At 51.8% G+C, this 20295-nt stretch overlaps 1 protein-coding gene across 4 annotated transcripts; it reads right to left on the reverse strand.

Moving 5' to 3' along the window:
* Nucleotides 1–13083: 13083 nt before the first annotated feature.
* fbxl5 (F-box and leucine-rich repeat protein 5) lies at nucleotides 13084–20076 on the reverse strand. 4 transcript variants are annotated; one of them, XM_056415285.1, is made up of 11 exons: nucleotides 19977–20076; nucleotides 18128–18343; nucleotides 16949–17044; nucleotides 16695–16887; nucleotides 15962–16147; nucleotides 15760–15885; nucleotides 15283–15437; nucleotides 15125–15207; nucleotides 14396–15058; nucleotides 13791–13939; nucleotides 13084–13491 (listed from the first exon to the last, which is right to left on the reverse strand). In XM_056415285.1, the coding sequence occupies exons 1-11, from the start codon at nucleotides 20058–20060 to the stop codon at nucleotides 13415–13417; spliced, it is 2028 nt and encodes a 675-aa protein (XP_056271260.1). In that variant the 5' UTR covers nucleotides 20061–20076; the 3' UTR covers nucleotides 13084–13414. The 4 variants fall into 4 exon arrangements, with proteins under 4 accessions (XP_056271260.1, XP_056271259.1, XP_056271258.1 ...); XM_056415284.1 differs by having other exon boundaries at nucleotides 15125–15437; XM_056415283.1 differs by having other exon boundaries at nucleotides 13400–13939.
* Between the last annotated feature and the right edge of the window lie 219 nt (nucleotides 20077–20295).

Consider the following 20295-nt stretch of genomic DNA (forward strand, 5'->3'; position numbering starts at 1 on the left):
GGGGGGGCCCGGGGGGGCCCCCCCAAAAAAAAAAAAATTTTTTTCCCCCGGGAAAAATTTTTCCCTTTTTAAAAAAAAAAAAAAAATATTTTTTTTTTTTTTAAAAAAAAATTTTTTGGGGTTTTTTTTTTTTTTTTTTCCTTTTTTGGGGGGGTTTTTTTTTTTTTAAAAAAAAAATTTTCCCAAAACCCCGGGGAAACCCCCCCTTTTGGGGGGGCCCCCCGGGGGGAAACCCCCCCCCCCGGGGGCCCCCCCCGGGGGGGGAAAAAAAATTAAATTTTTAAAAAAAAAATTTAAATTTTAAAAAAAAAATTTTTTTAAAAAAAAAAAAAAAATTTTTTTTCCCAAAAAAAATTTTTAAAAAAACCCCCCCCCAAAAGTTTTAAGGGGGGCCCCGTTTTTTAACCCCGGGGGAAAAAAAATTACCCCCTCCTTTTCCCCCCCTCCCTTTTTTTTTGGGGGGGGAAGGGGGGTTTTTTTTAAAAGGGGGGCCCCTTTTTTTTCCCCCCCTTTGGGGGTTTTTTGGGGGTTTTTCCCCCCTTTTTTTTGGGGGGTTGGGGGGGCCCCCTTAAAAACCCCAAAAAACCCCCCTTTTTTAAAAAATTTCCCTTTTTAAAAAAAAAAAAGGGGGGGGGGGGGGCCCCAAAATTTTTTAAAAACCCCCAAAAAAAATTTTTTTTAAAAAAAACCCCCTTTTTTTTCCCCAAAATTAAAAAAGGGAAAAAACCCCCTTTCCCCCCCCCCCAATTTAGGAGGGGCCCCTTTCCCCGGGGGGCCCCCCCCAAAAAAAGGGGGGGGGAAACCCCAAAAAGGGGGAAACCCGGAAAAAAGAAAAAGGGGAAAAAAAAAAAAAGGGGGGTTTTTTTTTTCCCCCCTGGGCCCAAAAAAGGGGGGAGCAAAAAATTTTTAAAAAAATTTTTTTTTTTAAAAAAAAAATTTTTTCCCCCAAAACCCCCGGCCCCCTCCCCTTTCCCCTTTTACATCCCGACCGGGTTCACCCCCCCCCCACCCAAAAAACCCCAAAATTTTTGGGGAAAAAAAGGGGTTTGGGAATTTTTTTTTAAAAAAAATTTTTTTTTAAAAAAAGGGGTTTTTAAAAAAAAAAGGGGGGGGGCCTTTTTTTGCTTTACCTTTTTCCCAAAATTTTAAAAAACCCGATTAAAAAAAAGGCCCAAAAAAAAAATAAAAAACCCCCCAAAAATTTTTTAAAAAAAGGGGGGCCAAAGGGGGGGGAAAAAGGGGGGGGGAAAAAAGAGAATTAAAAAGGGGGGGGTAAAAATTAAATTTTCCCAAACCCAAAAAAACTTTTGGGGGGAAATTTTAAAAATTTGGGGGGGCCCTTTTCCCCCCCCAAATTTTAAAAAAAAATTTTTTTGTTTTTAAAATTTTTTAAATTTTTTTTTTAATTTTTTTCCCCCCCCCACCCCCCCCTTTTTGGGGCCCCCCCGGGGGGGGGGGGCCCCCCCCCAAAAAAAAAGGGGGTTTTTGGGGGAAAAAAAAAAAAGGGGGGTTTTTTAAAAAATTTTTTCCCAAAAAAAATTTTAAAATTTAAATTTTTTTAAAAAAAAAAAAAATTTTTTGTTTTTTAAATCTTTTTTTGTTTTTCCCCCCCCTCTTTTTTTTTTTTTTTTAAAAAAGATTTTTTTTTTTTAAAATTTTTTTAAAAAAAAAAAAATTTTTTTTTTTTAAAAAATTTAAAAAAAAAAAAAAACCCCCAAAACCCCCGCCCAAAAAAGGGGGGAAAAACCCGGGAAAAAAAAAGGGGGGGGGTTTTTTAAATTTTCCCCCCCGGGGTTTTTTTTTTTTTTCCCCCTTTTTCCTTGGATTTTCACCCAAAATTTTTAAACCCCCCGGGTTTTAAAATTTTTTCCCGGGGGGGGGGAATTTGGGGGGCCCCCCGGGGAATTTCCCTTTTGGGGGGGCCCCCCCCCCAAAAAATTTTTAATTTAAAAATTTTTTTAAAAAAAAATTTTTTTTTAAAAAATTTTTTAAAATTTTCCCCTTTTTCCCCCCCCCCCCCTTTTTCCCCCCCCCCCCCTTTTTTCCCCCCCCCTTGGGGGGCCCCCCCCCCTTTTTCCCCCCAAAAAAAAAACCCCCCCCCCCCCAAAAAAAACAAACCCCCAAAAAGGGGTTTTTTTTAAAAAAAAAAATTTTTTGGGTTTTTTTAAAAAAAAACCCCCCTTTTTTTCCCCCCCCGGGGGGAAAAAAAAAAAATTTTTTTTAAAAAGGGGGGGGCCCAAATTTTTTTAATTTTGGGGGGGGAAAAAAAAAAATTTTCCCCCGGGAAAAAAAAAAAAAAAAATTTGCAAAAGGAAAAAAAGGGGAAAACCCTTTTTTTGGGGGGGCCCCCCCTTTTGGGGAAAAAAAAGTTTTGGCCCCTTTTTTCCCCCAGTTTAAAGGGCCCCCCCACCCCAAAACCCCCAAAAACCCCCAAAAGGCCCCCCCCCCCTCCAAAAGGGGCCCCCCCCCCCCCCCTTTTTTTTTGGGGGGGGGGTTTTTTTAAAATTTTTTCCAAAAAAAATTTTTTTTTTAAAAAATTTTTTTTTTAAAAAAACCCCCCCCCCTTTTCCCTTAAAACCCCCCTTTTTTTGGGGGGGCCCCCCCTTTTTTTCCCCCCCCGGGCCCCCTTTCCCCCCCCCCCCCCTTTTTTTGGGGGGGGGGCCCCTTTTTTTAAGGTTTCCCCCCCCCCCCTTTTCCCCCCCACCCCACAAACCCCCCCCCCCCCCCCCCCCCCCCCAACCCCCTTCCCCCTTCCCCCCCCTGGGAAAATTCCCCCCTTTTTTTGGGGGGGGGGGGTGGAAAAAATTTTCCCTTTTTTGGAAAAGGGGTGGGGAAAAAGGGGGGGGGCCCCTTAAAAAAGGGGGGTTTTTTTCCCCCCCCCCCCGGGGCCCCCCCCCTTCCCCCCCGGGGGGGGGCCCCCCCCCCCCGGGGGGGGGGAGGGGGGGGGGGGCCCCCCGGGGGGGGACCGGGGGGGGCCGGGGTGGGGGGGGAACCCGGTTGGGGGGGGGGGGCCCCCCGGGGGGGGGAAAGGGGGGGGGGGGCCCCCCGGGGGGGCCCCCCCGGGGAAACCGGGGGGAAACCCCGGCCCCCCTTTTTTAAAAAAGGGTTTTAAATTTTTTTTTGGGGGGGTTTTTGGGGGCCCCTTTTTTTAAAAACCCCCCGGGGGGGGGGGCCCAAAACCCCCTTTTTGGGGGGGGCCCGGGGGCCCCGGGGGGCCCCCGGGGGGAAAACCGGGGTGGGCCCCCCCGGGGGGGAAAACCCCGGGGGGGGCCCCCCGGGGGGGGGCCCCCCCCTTTGGGGGGGGCCCGGGGGGCCCCCCCCCGGGGTTTTCCCCCCAAGGGGCCCCTTTTCCCCCCCCCCCCAGGGGGAGAACCCCCCCCCCCCCCCCCCCCCCAAAAAGGAAAGGGGGGGGGGCCCCCCCGGGGGGGGGGCCCCCCAAGGGGGGGGGGGGGAAAAAAAGGGGGCCCCCCCGGGGAAAAAGGGGGCCCCCCCCCGGGGGGGGGGGGCCGGGGCCCGGGGGGGCCCCAAACCCCCCCCCCCCCCCCCCCCCCTTCCCCCCCCCCCCCCCCTTCCCCCCCCCTTTTCCCCCCCCGGGGGCCGGGGGGGGGGCCCCCCCCCCGGGGGGGGAAAAAAACCCCTTAAAACCCCCGGGGGGAAAAAAAAAAACCCCCCCCCCCCCTCCGGGCCCCCCGGTCCCCTTGGGGAACCGGTTGTCCCGGGGGTTGGGGGGCCCCCCCCAGGGGGGGGGCCCCTTTTTGGGCCCCCCCCGGGGGGGGCGGGGCCCCCCCCCCCCCCCCAAGGGGGTTTTAAGGGGTGGGGCCCCCCCGGGGGGGAAAAAAAGGGGGGGGGCCCCCCCGGGGGAAAAAAAGGGGGGAAAAACCTCAAAAATTAACCTTTTTGGGGGCACCCCCCCTTTTGGGGGGGGGAAAAAGGGGGGGGGGGGGGGGCCTCAGGGGGGGGGGCCCCCCCCCTTTACCCCCCCCCCAGGGGGGGCCCCGGGGGGTTCCCCGGGGGGGGGCCCCCCCCCCTTCCGGGGCCCAGGGGCCCCCTTTTTGGGGGGGCCCCCCCCCCGGGCCCCCCTTTGGGCCCCCAGGGCCCCCCCCCCCAAAAAAGGGGGGGCGGCCCCAAATGGGGGGGGGCCCCCCCCTTTTCCCCCCGGGGCCCCCCCCCCCCCCAGCCCGGGCCGGGGGGGGGGGAAAAAAAAAAGGGGTTGGTGGGCCCCGGGGGGGGTTTCCCCCCAGGGCCAAGGGGCCCCCCGGCCCCCCCCGACCGGGGGGAAAACCCTTAGGGGGCCCTCCCCCGGGGGGGGGGCCCCCCCGGGGTTTTCCCCCCCGGGGGCCCCCCGGGGCCCCCCCGGGGGCCCCCCAAAAAAAAAACCCCCCCCGTCCCCGGGGGTTTTTAAAAAAACCCCCTTTGGGGGCCCGAAAAATTTTTTTTTTAAAAAAAAATTTTTCCGGGGGGGGCCCCCCTTTTTTTTTTCCCCCATTTTGGGGGCCCCCTTTTTTGGGGGGAAAAATATTTTTGGGGGAAAAACGGGGCCCCCCCCCCCCCGGGGGGGGGGGGGGGGGGTTTTGGGGGCCGGGGGGAAAAAAAGGGGGGAAAAACCCCCCCCCGGGGGGGGGTTTTCCCCCCGCCCCCCCCGGGGAAACCCTTTAAAACCCCCCCCCCGGGGGAAAAAAAAAACCCCCCGGCCCCCCGGGGGAAAAAAATTTGGGGGGCCCCCCAAAAAAAAACCCCCTTTCCCCCCTTTTTTTTTTTTTGGGGGGGGGGCCCCCCCCCCAAAAACCCCCCTTTTTTTTTTTCCCCGGGGTTTTTGGGGCCTTTTTTTACCGGGCCCCCCCCCCAACCCCCCCTTAATTTCCCCCGGGAAAAATTTTTTGGACCGGAAACCCCCAAAGGGGCCCTTCCCCTTCCCCCGGGGGGGGGGCCGGCCCAACCCTTTTCCCCCGGGGGGCCCCGGGGTTTTTGGGAAAGGGGGGCCCCGGGGGCCCCCCAATTTGGAAAAAAACCCCCCCCCCAAAAAAAAGGGGGGGGAGGGGAAAGGGGGGCCCGGGGGAACCCCAAAACCCCCGGGGGGGGGGGGCCCCCCCCCGGGGGAAAAATGGCCCCCCGGGGGTCCCCTTTGGGGGGGTTTTTTTGTCCCGGGGAAAAAAAACCCCCCCCCCCCCCGGGGGGTTTCCCCAGGTTTTAAAAAAAAACCCCAAAAAACCCCCCCCCCAAAAACCCCAAAAAAACCCCCCCTTTTTTTCTTTTGGGGGGAAAAAAGGGGTTTTGGCCCCGGGCCCCCGGGGGGGGAGGGGGGGAAAAAAAAAAAATTAAAAGGAAAACAATTTAAAAGGGGGGAAAAAAAAAAAAAACTGGTTTTTGGGGGGCCCCCTTTTAAAAAAAATTTGGGGCCCCAAAATTTTTTGGGGGGGAAAAAAAATTTTAAAACCAAACCCAAAAAAAAAAAAAAAAGCTGATTGGCTGACGCAACTATGACTCACGCGTCTTTGCTGCCAGAGTTGGGAAATTTGAACTCGCGCGTCAACGAGCTGCGTCTGTTCGCTGTTCGCCCCGCGACAAACGCTCTGTTCTGCTGCTTCAAACGCGTCTGACGCGCTGCTCGCTGGAAAATACGCAGCTACGCAGCTTCGACGCAGCTTTGCATTGACTTAACATGTAATCTCGACGCGCGTCAAAATTTTGACGTGTCCGGTGTGAACACACCATTACAATACAAACAGGAAGTAGTAGTGACACCTGTAGGTGAAGTAGTGACACCTGGAGGTGACACACTTTCTGTCTGAGTCTGAATGCTTTTCTTGTTTTCACTCTGGCCCAGTAGCCATAGAGACGACTACTTATGAATTGTGACCTTGGTTGTGACTTTACTTTGTCGTTTCCTTTATTCACACCACCTGAGTGTCCTGGATGTTACCAAAGATAGGATCAGAAATCATTTTGACCTCATACTCGATGAACTTGACGATGTCTTATAAGCCAGATCTGCGACCTTTGGGTTCAGAGGTCACATGCAGTTGCTCTCTATCTCTCCCTGAGCTTGAATGGAAGTTTCTGCATTCCTGTTTTCATGTTGAGTTGATCTAAATAGAGCCATCTCTGGAGCCTGTGTGGCAGCTGAGATCTCCAGGCTGCCCTCTGGTGAACTGCTCCAGATCGTATGAACAGCCCCCTGGCTTTGTTTACACGCGATGCTCCGATAAAGGATCTGAATTGAAGATCCGCAGCCAAGTAGGACTCAAGACGTGGCGGCTCACCTGTAGACGGTCTAACGGTTTGCTATCGCCAATTTGCAACCGATGTGCCTCCCACTTCGCCTCATTAAATAGGGACAAACAACACATTCAAGCACCCTTGCCCCACCTAGTGGTGGGAGGTCCAAAGTCACAAAACACATGAGAAAATAGAATAGAATCAGCTTTAATGGCCATGTAGGTTTGCACATACATGGAATTTGACTCCGGTTTCACTTTGCTCTTCCGTACTTATACACACACACAATATACAATAAGCGGGATAAATATAAAAAAGACATTAAAGACAGTAGTCAAAAAGTGCAGATAGTGCAGATGGAAGAGTGATTAATTGTTCATCAGGGTGACGGCCAGTGGAAAGAAGCTATTTCTGTGTCTGGTGGTTTTGGCGTACAGTGCTCTGTAGCGCCTACCAGAGGGCAGGAGTTGGAACAGCTTGTGTCCAGGGTGTGAAGGGTCTGCAGTGATCTTTCCTGCCCGCTTCCTGACTCTGGCGGTGTACAAGTCCAGAATGGAGGGGAGGCTGGAACCAATGGTTCTTTCTGCAGACCTGACGATCCGCTGTAGTCTGACTGTCCTGTTTGGTGGCCGATCCAAACCACACAGTGATGGAAGAGCAGAGGACAGACTGGATGATGGCGGAGTAAAAAAGGATCAGCAGCTCCTGAGGCAGGTTGAACTTCCTGAGCTGGCGCAGAAAGTACAGCCTCTGCTGGGCCTTTTTGCGGATGGTGTTAATGTTGGAGGCCCACTTCAGGTCCCGGGAGATTGTGGATCCCAGAAACTTGAAGGTCTCCACCGCAGGAACAGTGCTATTTTGTATGGTGAGCGGGGATAGTGTTGGGGGGCTCCTCCTGAAGTCCACTGTCATCTCCACAGTCTTGAGCTTGTTCAGCTCCAGGTGGTTCTGTCCACACCAGAGCACCAGCTGTTCAACCTCCCGTCTGTACGCAGACTCGTCACCGTTCCTGATGAGGCCGATGACCGTTGTGTCGTCTGCGAACTTCAAGAGCTTAACAGACGGGTCCTCTGAGGTGCAGTCGTTGGTGTAGAGGGAGAAGAGCAGTGGAGAGAGCACACATCCCTGGGGGGCGCCAGTGCTTATGGTCCGGGTGCTGGATGTGGTTTTTCCCAGCCTCACCTGCTGCGTTCTGTCTGTCAGGATGTTTGTGATCCACCGGCAGGTGGGGGCTGGCACGGCGAGCTGGGAGAGTTTGGGTTGTAGAACCTCCGGGATGATCGTGTTGAATGCAGAGCTGAAGTCCACAAACAGAACCCTTGCATATGTCCCTGGGGAGTCGAGGTGTTGCAGTAAATGGTGCAGTCCCATATTTATTGCGTCATCCACCGAGACCTGTTTGCACGGTAGGCAAACTGCAGGGGGTCCAGCAGGGGCCCTGTGACGTCCTTCAGGTGGGTCAACACCAGCCTCTCAAAGGACTTCATGACCACAGACGTCAGGGCGATGGGTCTGTAGTCATTTAATCCTGTGATGGAGGATTTCTTGGGCACCGGGATGATCAAGGAGCGCTTGAAGCAGGAAGGGACTTCACACAGCTCCAGTGATCGGTTGAAGATCTCCGTGAAGATGGGGGACAGCTCGTCAGCACAGACTTTCAGGCAGGAGGGGGACACGCCGTCTGGGCCCGGAGCCTTCCTGATCTTCTGCCTCTGAAAGAGCCGACTCACATCCTCTTCGCAGATCCTCAGTGCCGGTGGGGGGTTGGATGGGAGAGGTGAGGCAGAGAGTGGAGGTGATTGTTCGATGATGGAGCAGTTGGGCGGGGTGGAAGTGGGCTTGTCGAACCTACAATAGAAGACATTCAGGTCGTCAGCCAGTCGGTGATTGTCCTCAGTGGGGGGGGATGGTCTCTTGTAGTTGGTGAGTACTTCCAGGCCTCTCCAAACTGACGAGGGGTCGTTGGCTGAAAACTTTTTTTCCAGCTTTTCAGTGTAGCTCTTCTTAGCTACCTTGATCTCCAAATGGCTCCAACAGTGCCTGTTACGATTTTGAGAGAAGTGCTGTCAACTCTTATGTCCGGGACTAACGGAGGAGACGGACACGGTAACATTCTGAAGTGAGGAGGGGGTGGAGGGTATTGCATGTCCCGGTGCAAAGGCTGACTCTAGACGTGCCTTGCTGCAGGGCAGCGAGCCCAGCGTCATCATTCAAAGGGGAATACATCATTTTGGGCAATGACTTTGTTGGCAGTCGTGTTTGGGCAAATATGCGATGAGCCTCCAGGACCCTCTTCAGGGACCTCCTCCTCTTCCTCCTCCCATCTCAGACACAATTTATTTTGTTTAATAAAATAAATAAAAGTCTTGCAATCTGAACTTTGTTTGAAGCTTTTTTTATTTCTGATTTTACAAACGAGCTCATGATAATAAATAACTCCATAATTATGAGCTGCTGATCCTCAGAGGTCAAAGGTCACATGAAGCTCCGGCCGGCCAGCTGCTGCCCTGATGTAATCCAATGGAGTCTGTTGTTTATTCTCCGTGGGTGGGACGTGAGCGGCGGTTCGATCCCCGCCAACGGCTGAAGAGCTTCAGTTGAAATGAGCTGATACTTCACCGCCGGGAACATGAGGAACGATTCAGGGTTTCCAGATGTTTTCCTCTGGAGCCGAATGAAGCTCCTCAAGACCGTTTGAGACATTAAAATTAATTATTACTGACATCACTGAATGTTTACAAAAGTAGAAACGAAGCTTTTAATCCAAGTCTTTATTATTCACTTCATGAATTTCCAAAAAAATTCTTCATGCACGACATCTACTGCCGAAGTACAGGGACTCCTCCTGGGCCGAAGGGGTTCTGACTCCTCCTGGTCTAAAGGGGTTCTGACTCCTCCTGGTCCGAAGGGGTTCTGACTCCTCTCCTGGACCGAAGGGGTTCTGACTCCTCCTGGTCTAAAGGGGTTCTGACTCCTCTGCTGGTCTAAAGGGGTTCTGACTCCTCTCCTGGTCCGAAGGGGTTCTGACTCCTATCCCGGTCTAAAGGGGTTCTGACTCCTATCCCGGTCTAAAGGGGTTCTGACTCCTCTCCTGGTCCGAAGGGGTTCTGACTCCTCTCCCAGTCTAAAGGGGTTCTGACTCCTCTCCTGGTCTAAAGGGGTTCTGACTCCTCTCCTGGTCTGAAGGGGTTCTGACTCCTCTCCTTGTCCGAAGGGGTTCTGACTCCTCTCCTGGTCTAAAGGGGTTCTGACTCCTCTCCTGGTCTAAAGGGGTTCTGACTCCTCCTGGTCTAAAGGGGTTCTGACTCCTCCTGGTCTAAAGGGGTTCTGACTCCTCCTGGTCTAAAGGGGTTCTGACTCCTCTCCTGGTCTAAAGAGGTTCTGACTCCTCTCCCGGTCTAAAGGGGTTCTGACTCCTCTCCCGGTCTAAAGGGGTTCTGACTCCTCCTGGTCTAAAGGGGTTCTGACTCCTCTCCCGGTCTAAAGGGGTCTGACTCCTCCTGGTCTAAAGGGGTTCTGACTCCTCCTGGTCTAAAGGGGTTCTGACTCCTCTCCTGGTCCGAAAGGGGTTCTGACTCTCCTGGTCCAAAGGGTTCTGACTCTCTCCTGGTCCGAAGGGGTTCTGACTCTCTCCTGGTCCAAAGGGTTCTGACCTCTCCTGGTCCAAAGGGGTTCTGACTCCTCTCCTGGTCCAAGGGGTTCTGACTCCTCCTGGTCCAAGGGGTTCTGACTCCTCCTGGTCCAAAGGGTTCTGACTCCTCTCCTGGTCTAAAGGGGTTCTGACCTCCCGGTCTAAAGGGTTCTGAGTCCTCCTGGTCTAAAGGGGTTCTGACTCCTCCTGGTCTAAAGGGGTTCTGACTCCTCTCCCGGTCTAAAGGGGTTCTGACTCCTCCTGGTCTAAAGGGGTTCTGACTCCTCTCCCGGTCTAAAGGGGTTCTGACTCCTCTCCCGGTCTAAAGGGGTTCTGACTCCTCTCCCGGTCCGAAGGGGTTCTGACTCCTCTCCTGGTCCGAAGGGGTTCTGACTCCTCTCCTGGTCCGAAGGGGTTCTGACTCCTCTCCTGGTCTAAAGGGGTTCTGACTCCTCTCCTGGTCCGAAGGGGTTCTGACTCCTCTCCCAGTCTAAAGGGGTTCTGACTCCTCTCCTGGTCTAAAGGGGTTCTGACTCCTCTCCTGGTCTGAAGGGGTTCTGACTCCTCTCCTTGTCCGAAGGGGTTCTGACTCCTCTCCTGGTCTAAAGGGGTTCTGACTCCTCTCCCGGTCTAAAGGGGTTCTGACTCCTCCTGGTCTAAAGGGGTTCTGACTCCTCCTGGTCTAAAGGGGTTCTGACTCCTCCTGGTCTAAAGGGGTTCTGACTCCTCCTGGTCTAAAGGGGTTCTGACTCCTCTCCTTGTCCGAAGGGGTTCTGACTCCTCTCCTGGTCTAAAGGGGTTCTGACTCCTCTCCTGGTCTAAAGGGTTCTGACTCTCTCCTGGTCTAAAGGGGTTCTGACCTCTCCTGGTCTAAAGGGTTCTGACTCCTCCTGGTCTAAGGGGTTCTGACTCCTCTCCTGGTCTAAAGGGTTCTGACTCCTCTCCTGGTCTAAAGGGGTTCTGACCTCTCCTGGTCTAAAGGGTTCTTACTCCTCCTGGTCTAAAGGGTTCTGACTCCTCTCCCGGTCTAAAGGGGTTCTGACTCCTCCTGGTCTAAAGGGGTTCTGACTCCTCTCCCGGTCTAAAGGGGTCTGACTCCTCCTGGTCTAAAGGGGTTCTGACTCCTCCTGGTCTAAAGGGGTTCTGACTCCTCTCCTGGTCTAAAGGGGTTCTGACTCCTCTCCCGGTCCGAAGGGGTTCTGACTCCTCTCCTGGTCCGAAGGGGTTCTGACTCCTCTCCTGGTCCAAAGGGGTTCTGACTCCTCTCCTGGTCCGAAGGGGTTCTGACTCCTCTCCTGGTCCGAAGGGGTTCTGACTCCTCTCCTGGTCCGAAGGGGTTCTGACTCCTCTCCTGGTCCGAAGGGGTTCTGACTCCTCTCCTGGTCTAAAGGGGTTCTGACTCCTCCTGGTCTAAAGGGGGTCTGACTCCTCCTGGTCTAAAGGGGTTCTGACTCCTCTCCCGGTCCGAAGGGGTTCTGACTCCTCTCCTGGTCCGAAGGGGTTCTGACTCCTCTCCCGGTCCGAAGGGGTTCTGACTCCTCTCCCGGTCCGAAGGGGTTCTGACTCCTCTCCTGGTCCGAAGGGGTTCTGACTCCTATCCCGGTCTAAAGGGGTTCTGACTCCTCTCCTGGTCTAAAGGGGTTCTGACTCCTCTCCTGGTCCGAAGGGGTTCTGACTCCTCTCCTGGTCTAAAGGGGTTCTGACTCCTCTCCTGGTCCGAAGGGGTTCTGACTCCTCTCCTGGTCTGAAGGGGTTCTGACTCCTCTCCTGGTCTAAAGGGGTTCTGACTCCTCTCCTGGTCTAAAGAGGTTCTGACTCCTCTCCTGGTCTAAAGGGGTTCTGACTCCTCTCCCGGTCTAAAGGGGTTCTGACTCCTCTCCCGGTCTAAAGGGGTTCTGACTCCTCCTGGTCTAAAGGGGTTCTGACTCCTCTCCCGGTCTAAAGAGGTTCTGACTCCTCTCCCGGTCTAAAGAGGTTCTGACTCCTCTCCCGGTCTAAAGGGGTCTGACTCCTCCTGGTCTAAAGGGGTTCTGACTCCTCCTGGTCTAAAGGGGTTCTGACTCCTCTCCTGGTCTAAAGGGGTTCTGACTCCTCTCCTGGTCTAAAGGGGTTCTGACTCCTCTCCTGGTCCGAAGGGGTTCTGACTCATCTCCTGGTCCAAAGGGGTTCTGACTCCTCTCCTGGTCTAAAGGGGTTCTGACTCCTCTCCCGGTCTAAAGGGGTTCTGACTCCTCCTGGTCCGAAGGGGTTCTGACTCCTCTCCTGGTCTAAAGGGGTTCTGACTCCTCTCCTGGTCTAAAGGGGTTCTGACTCCTCTCCTGGTCCGAAGGGGTTCTGACTCCTCTCCCGGTCTAAAGGGGTTCTGACTCCTCTCCCGGTCTAAAGGGGTTCTGACTCCTCTCCCGGTCCGAAGGGGTTCTGACTCCTCCTGGTCTAAAGGGGTTCTGACTCCTATCCCGGTCTAAAGGGGTTCTGACTCCTATCCCGGTCTAAAGGGGTTCTGACTCCTATCCCGGTCTAAAGGGGTTCTGACTCCTATCCCGGTCTAAAGGGGTTCTGACTCCTATCCCGGTCTAAAGGGGTTCTGACTCCTCTCCTGGTCTAAAGGCGTTCTGACTCCTCTCCTGGTCTAAAGGGGTTCTGACTCCTCTCCTGGTCTAAAGGGGTTCTGACTCCTCTCCTGGTCTAAAGGGGTTCTGACTCCTCCTGGTCTAAAGGGGTTCTGACTCCTCCTGGTCTAAAGGGGTTCTGAACCCTCTCCTGGTCTAAAGGGGTTCTGAACCCTCTCCTGGTCTAAAGGGGTTCTGAACCCTCTCCTGGTCTAAAGGGGTTCTGAACCCTCTCCTGGTCTAAAGGGGTTCTGACTCCTCTCCTGGTCTAAAGGGGTTCTGACTCCTCCTGGTCTAAAGGGGTTCTGACTCCTCTCCTGTGACCAATGGAGTGCATACATAAATTGTTTTGTTGATCAAACATCTGGATAAAGAACATTCCTCATGTCTGTAGTTAAGCGTCTCAGGACTGGTCTCCATGGTAACACCGTGACCAACCATCATTCTGACCTTTAGCCTCAAAGCTTCATGTCCCCCAGTAAATGAAGACAAATGAAGATATTATGAATGGATCATTAAACCAGGAGAACACAGTCCTCAAATACATCATCGCCCTCTTGTGTTTCCTTTTCTAAAGATTATTTACATTTAATAAAGATGGAAATGAAACGAGAGCAAAAACAATAATTACAGTTTCATTCAGAATTTTCTTTTATGTGACACAAAACAGAAACCGGTATTCCCAGGATAAAGTGCAATAAAACGAAGTTATATATATACACACATTTATATATATATATAAACATACATATTAATATATATGTAAATACATTTGTGTATATATATACACATAAATATACATTATATATATTAATAATAATGTATACATTATATAAATGTATACATTATATATATATACACATTATATATAAATGTATTTATATATGTATATATACATTATATATAAATGTATTTTTATATATATAATATTTTCCTTGATGGAGCGGTGCTGGGTGGGTCACTCTCCAGAGCGACAACAGGCCCTGAACCCACACTGCAGGTTCTGGCAGCCGCTGGCCGTGTCCGCGTGAGGACCTGCAGAGAAACGCCACACGGTGGTCACTCCCTGAACTACAAGCTACGGGACACATGAACAATGCTAGTAATAAATAAATCATTACATTTAAAATACACAAATGAAAGATAGTAAATACTGACAGCATCGTACCAGCTTCTGTAACGCCGACTTACCTTCACCTCAGGAGCACCTGAGACGGCAGGTAGGGACGTTTTACAAAAACAACACAAAATCAAAACTGCATTCTCTCTACTGACCACCAGGGGGAGACTACATCTATATAACCACCAGGCAGCGCTACAGTTTCCGTGGTTACCGCTGATGTTGTCGCAGTAGTAGAAGTGCTCGTCATTGAGCGCAGGGCAGACAGACACCAGCTCCCTCAGGCCCACGGCGGTGATGAAGAGGCAGCCGGACAGGTTGAGGTGCTCCAGGTGAGGAAGACCTCCGCGCTGAGACAGAGCCCTGGAACACGAACACACACACACACACAGAGACACAACCACACAGAGACACACACACACACACAGAGACACACACACAGAGACACACACACACACACAGAGACACACACACACACACACAGACACACACACACACACACACACAGAGACACACACACACACACACACACAGAGACACACACACACACACACACAGAGACACACACACACACACACAGAGACACACACACACACACACACACACAGAGACACACACACAGAGACACACACAGAGACACACACACAACACACAGAGACACAACCACACACAGACACACACACACAACCACAGAGACACAACCACACACACACACACAACCACACACACACACACACACACACACACACACACACACACACGGTCAGGACCCAACAGAACCGGCCACGAGGTGAGGGTCCTGGCGTGGTGACTCAGTACCTCAGGCCCAGGTCTGTGACTTGGTAGCATCCGGAGAGACTGAGGAACCTCAGCGAGCGCGTGGCCGTGGTCGTCGGCGCCGCCCGGTCCTCGCGCTCCGGGCAGCGCCGGCCCTCAAAAGAGGAGCGCTCAGTCCGAAGCCCCGTGGCGCCCGAGTCGCCCGGCGGCCCGGCGAAAGTCCTGAGGGCCACGTCGGCTGCGCAGCAGGCGGAGTGTCCGCACAGTGACTCTGCCGCCACGCCGGCGTACTGCAAGAAGCCGGCGCCGGTCCGCTGCTCGCCGCCGGGCCTCCTGCAGCAGCAGGCGCCGCCCGCCGGCTGCGTCTCCGCGAAGCTCTCGGCGCCGCCGCGGCTCCAGTCCGCCGCGTCCTCGATGTCGGCGAGGTCCAGGACCCAGACCCGCGTCGGGGCCCCCGGAGGCTTGAAGACGAGCGCCCGGCGCTGTCGCCCCGCCGCCGGGTTCTTCCGGGCCTCCGTGAGCGCGATGGGGACCGGGGAGCTCTGGAGCAGCTTGGCCCGTTGGGCCGAGCGCCGGTCGGCGCCGCCGGAGGACGCGAGGTCGCCGAGGCCGACAGACAGCTTCATGGCGCTGTGGTCCGTCAGCTTCTCGCAGCCCGACAGGTCCAGATGCTCCAGGGAGAGGCAGCCGCCCAGCGCCGCCCAGCTGGGGGGGGGAGGTGGTGAGGGGGGGGCAGGTGGTACTGATGGAACGGACCGGGCTGATATTCACCTGTCGAATGCACAATCCGTCACGTCCGTCTGGGTCAGGTCCAGGTGTCTGATGTTGGGGCAGAAACTGAGGATTTGGCGCACCTGAAAACAACAACAACAACAGGTCAGGCCCGGTCTCCTCCTCAGTCCAAAAGAAGCGAGGCGGCGCCGCGTCACCATTTTACTGGACACCGTGGAGCTGTAGGCCAGAACCATGGACCTGACGGCCGGGCCCACGGCCGGCAGCAGGTTCTGGAGCAGCCCGTTCAGGAGCCTCTTCTCCCGCTGGGCGGTGTCGATGGCCGGCGAGCCGCGGGCGCCGCCCGACTCGTCTGGAGGGACACGGATATCGATCAGAACCAGCTTCAAGGGACTAGAACGGTTCTGGTTCCGTTCCTCAGAGGCGATGACGCCACCAGACTCCTGACATCTGGATCGGATTCTTTTTGTTTTAAGCAAATTAATTAAGTTATAATTATTATTTCTCCAGAACACGTCGAGGCGTTCCACAGAAGTTCTGCAGGTCTTCATAAACCCGGAACGGGTTCTTCTGGACTCTAAACATCCGACCAATGAACCCTTCGGACCGGCTGCACGTTAAACTGCACGAGGAGCCACACGTGACCTCCTCCTCCTCCTCCTCCTCCTCCTCACCCGACTCGTCCACGTCGGCGTCCTCGTCCCACTCCTGGTAGGCCCGGCCCTCGTTCTGCCGGCTCCGGACCCACTCCTCGCCCGGCTCCTGGTCCCGGTCCCCTGGGGGCCCGCTGTAGTAGTCGCCTAGCGAGAGGGACGCCAAGGTTTACGGACACTTTGAGTGGATGCACGTGGTTCTGGTTCTGATGGGGGGGTCTACCTCTGGCCCAGCGGACGGGGTACAGGTGCCTCCACAGGGAGCCGGTCCGGGTCAGGTCCAGCCAGGAGCTGCACACCTGGCTGCAGCGGCACAGGTCCTCCGGGCCCAGGTAGCGGAGCAGCCGCAGCAGGAGCTCCGTCGGCAGATCAGAGATGTGAGCCGAGGAATCCGAGAGCTGCTCCGGGTCTGAAGGGAGGAGGAGGAGGAGAGGGAAGAGGAGGAGGAGGAGAAGGAAGAGGAGGAGGAGGAGGAGAGGGAAGAGGAGGAGGAGGAGGAGGAAGAGGATTCTGTATGGTGAGTCAACTGCTTACAGGATACAAGGGAACCCGAAATAAACCAAATACTCTGACAATGAAAATAAGAACAGAGAATAAAAAAAGCGTAGAAGAAGAGTCTAGAAGAGCGTAGAAGAAGAAGAAGAGTGTAGAAGAAGAAGAGTGTAGAAGAACAGCGTAGAAGAAGAAGAGTGTAGAAGAAGAACAGCGTAGAAGAAGAAGAGCGTAGAAGAGCGTAGAAGAAGAGCGTAGTAGAAGAGCGTAGAAGAAGAGCGTAGAAGAAGAAGAGCGTAGACGGCAGTAACCCGTCTTCCACACGCTGCCACCTTAAGTTTGATCCTGGTATTGAATCTTTTGATGCTTTTATGTTTGATATAATTGAACTTTCTGTGTTCTAAATCTTCAGCCTCTCCCCTTGAAGGAGGTCCGTATCCATGACTCCTCCTCCTCCTGCTCACCGTCGTGCGTCTTCTCGTGGTCGGCGTACTTGAGGGCCTTGTGCAGCTCCTCCGCTTGGCTCCACAGGCTGAGGCCTTTGAGCAGCTGCGCGGCGGCGCGGTGCTGCTGGCTGCTGTGCTGCGCCACCACCTGCTTCTTGATGTCCTTCAGCTCCTCGTAGGAGAAGTACTGCATCAGCATGGGCTGGAACACCTGCAACGGGCCCGGTTAGACACGCCTCCTCGAGGGGCGAGGGACGGAAAGACACGCGTACCTCCTCCTCCTCCTTCATGTGGGGCAGGAAGTCCTGGGTGAAGGCTTCCAGGCGCTCCTTCAGCTGCCGGGCGTAGTTCAGCTGCTCGTATTCGCTCTGAGGGAAACACACCGTCAGGGACACCCAGAACCTCTGAGTCAACACGAGGGCATCGCCACAGAACGGAGCGACTGAGTTATTCTGTTGCAGAAGCGATGAAGAGGAAGATGAGTCACAGCGGTCAGCCTCCGATGCAGCCGGCTTTCAAATAAAGTTTACAAGAGCGACAAAAACTTTGTTTTGACTGTTTTTATATTTGCTAAACGGCTTTAAAATAAATTAAAGATACAGATGACGTTAAACTTGTAGGTCTGAACAACAACGTGTTGTTGTTGTTGCTGCAGTCCGTGTGTCCAACATGATATTTACTCTAATGACAGTCACACATCAGCTGAGCTCTGCAGAACACGAGCATGTTGACCCCTCAAGTCTAGACGCAGCACAAACTATAAATACAACTATAAATACAACAAACTATAAATACAACTATAAATACAACAAACTATAAATACAATAAACTATAAATACAACAAACTGTAAATACAATTAAATATAAATACAACAGGTTATAAATACAACAAACTATAAATAAAACAAACTGTAAATACAATTAAATATAAATACAATAAACTATAAATACACACGACTGGTCTAAAGTTTGGCGTCACCCAGACTATTTAGTGTTTTCCATGAAAACTCACTTTTATTTATCAAATAAATTCCAAAATAAAAATAAAATCTAGTCAAGACATCGACGAGGTTACAAATGAGGATTTTTATAGTAAATATTAATGTTGTTCTTCTTGTGGCTCAAAGGAAGGCCAGTTTTATAGCTTCTCTCAGCAGCATAACTGTTTTCAGCTGCGCTCACATAAAAAGGGGTTTTAAGGGTTTTCTACCCCTCCGCTAGTCTTCTAAGGCGATAACACAATGTACCACTAGACCACTGGAGATGGGCCTCTACACACCTCTGTAGAGACTTCATTAACACCAGAGAATAGTCATCTACACATTAACTATGGAGAGAAAGTGTTTATTAATTAAATGTTATCTTCATTGATGAAACAGTGCTTTAAAGAAGGACATTTCTAAGTGACCCCAAACTGAACGGTAGTGTGTATTTACATGTCTAACATTTACCTTGACGTTGTGCAGCCCCTTTTCGAAGAGGGACAGCATCTCCGACAGCTTGTTGTCCGAGTGCACGTTGTACACCGTGCAGCAGCGCTGCTGCAGCAGCCCGATGATGCACTCGTTCTCGATGCGCTCGTGCATCTTGAACTCCTTGAAGGTGGCGCAAAGCGACTGGAGGAACGAGCGGAAGTCGCTGTGGTTGGAGAAGTTGGTTTTGGAAAGCTGGAGGAAAAACAACAAAGAACGACTCGTTCATAACGTCACTCGTATTCATACCGAGGACATTTAACAGAGGAAATCAGATATCCGTGGTATTGACGTACACACACACACACATGCACAAGGAATTTGACTCTTTAATATTGATCTCAATGTACACAGAACTAGAAATACAGGAAAGCTGAACAAACAAAGGGAACGGAGTATTGAGGACACATATGAACACACACATATATATATATATATAAAACAAATGAATTAAAATATAGATATATATAATATATAAATAAATATGTAATATTTATTTAATAAAAAATATATATAATATATTTATATATATATAACCTTTAAAATATATATATGACCCACAATAAAATATATATAACAAAAACATAAAATACAAGTCAAGTGCAAACTATAGGAATGTAGAAATAAACACGGAACTGTATGGTTATATTTCAGATGTTTATATATATATATATATAGTTATATTGTGTGTATACAGTGTGTAGGATGTATATTGATAGATATGAAAGTTTATGCATTTAAAACTAACATAAAATATAAAAACAGAGCCATAATAAGATCTAAAACAGATCCATAATAACATTAATCAGATATAAAACAGATCCATAATAACATTAATCAGATATAAAACAGATCCATAATAACATTAATCAGATATAACTACAAGGTCCTAGTACTCACATATAAATGCATCAACGGACATGCACCCCCCTACCTACAAGAACGTATCACTCCCCTAACCTCCACCCGCACCCTCAGATCCACAGGCCGCTCGCTCCTTCGGGTCCCCGACACCGAGCTCCGCACCATGGGCGACCGGGCCTTTTGCTCGGCAGCGCCACGCTTGTGGAACGGTCTCCCTGACCACCTGAGGGCAACTCAGACACTGAACTCTTTTAAGACTGGCCTAAAAACCTTTTTATTCAGGAAGGCATTTCTTTTACCTTGAGTTAATTTATTGTCAGCTATTACATTCTGATTTTTTTTCTTTTTATGGGTTGCTTTAACTATGTTTTAATCGGTTTTATTTGTTTTTACTATATGTGTGGCACTGAGATTCTTTGAAGGAAGAGTGCGATAAAAATGAAATGCATTATTATTATTATTATAAAACAGATCCATAATAACATTAATCAGATATAAAATAGATCCATAATAAGATATAAAACAGAGCCATAATAAGATATAAAACAGATCCATAATAAGATATAAAACAGATCCATAATAAGATATAAAACAGATCCATAATAACAATAAGATATAAAACAGATCCATAACACAACAGGTGACCAGTCTCCACACGTAACGGGAGCATCGTCCGCGTTGACGACGCTAGCTCGTGTCACTAACTCGGTGTCCTGCTCACAATGGATTTGTATGTTTATTATTTCACAAGCAGCGGGTAAAGCCTCGTTTTGAGTCACATTGTGAACGCGGTGACACGTAAAGCACGTTGCATAACACCTCCTGGACACAGCCAAGCTAGCTGACAACAGCTAGCGAGCGTTAGCTTCGCAGAGCCGATACAAGAGTCACGAGACTCGACGAACGCGTGTCTGTTGTTTGTTTTTAACTCCACACTCACGCGCGAGCGCTCGTCCGTACACACCTTCTCGCAGTAGAGGCCCACCAGCTGCTTCATCCGCCAGTGCGGGCCAGTAAACACATCCACCTCGTCCGGAAAGGGAGCCATCTTTACCCGCTGAGCCGCTCGCTGCGTCACACCGCGCAGCCGCAGATACCGTCTCGTAAGTCCCGCCCTCCGACTCAGCGCGAGAGCTCGGGATTGGTCAAGCGTCCGCGCGTCGTCGCGGTGCCGGTAATCTGATTGGGTTTAGTCGTATGCCCTGACCAATGGGCTCTCCTGATTCTAACTCTTACCAGAACCAATCGTATGAGTCCAAACCAGCTACACAGGGCGGGGCTTA

The sequence above is a fragment of the Pseudoliparis swirei genome, chromosome 5 (assembly GCF_029220125.1).
Source record: "Pseudoliparis swirei isolate HS2019 ecotype Mariana Trench chromosome 5, NWPU_hadal_v1, whole genome shotgun sequence".
Lineage (NCBI taxonomy): Eukaryota > Metazoa > Chordata > Actinopteri > Perciformes > Liparidae > Pseudoliparis > Pseudoliparis swirei.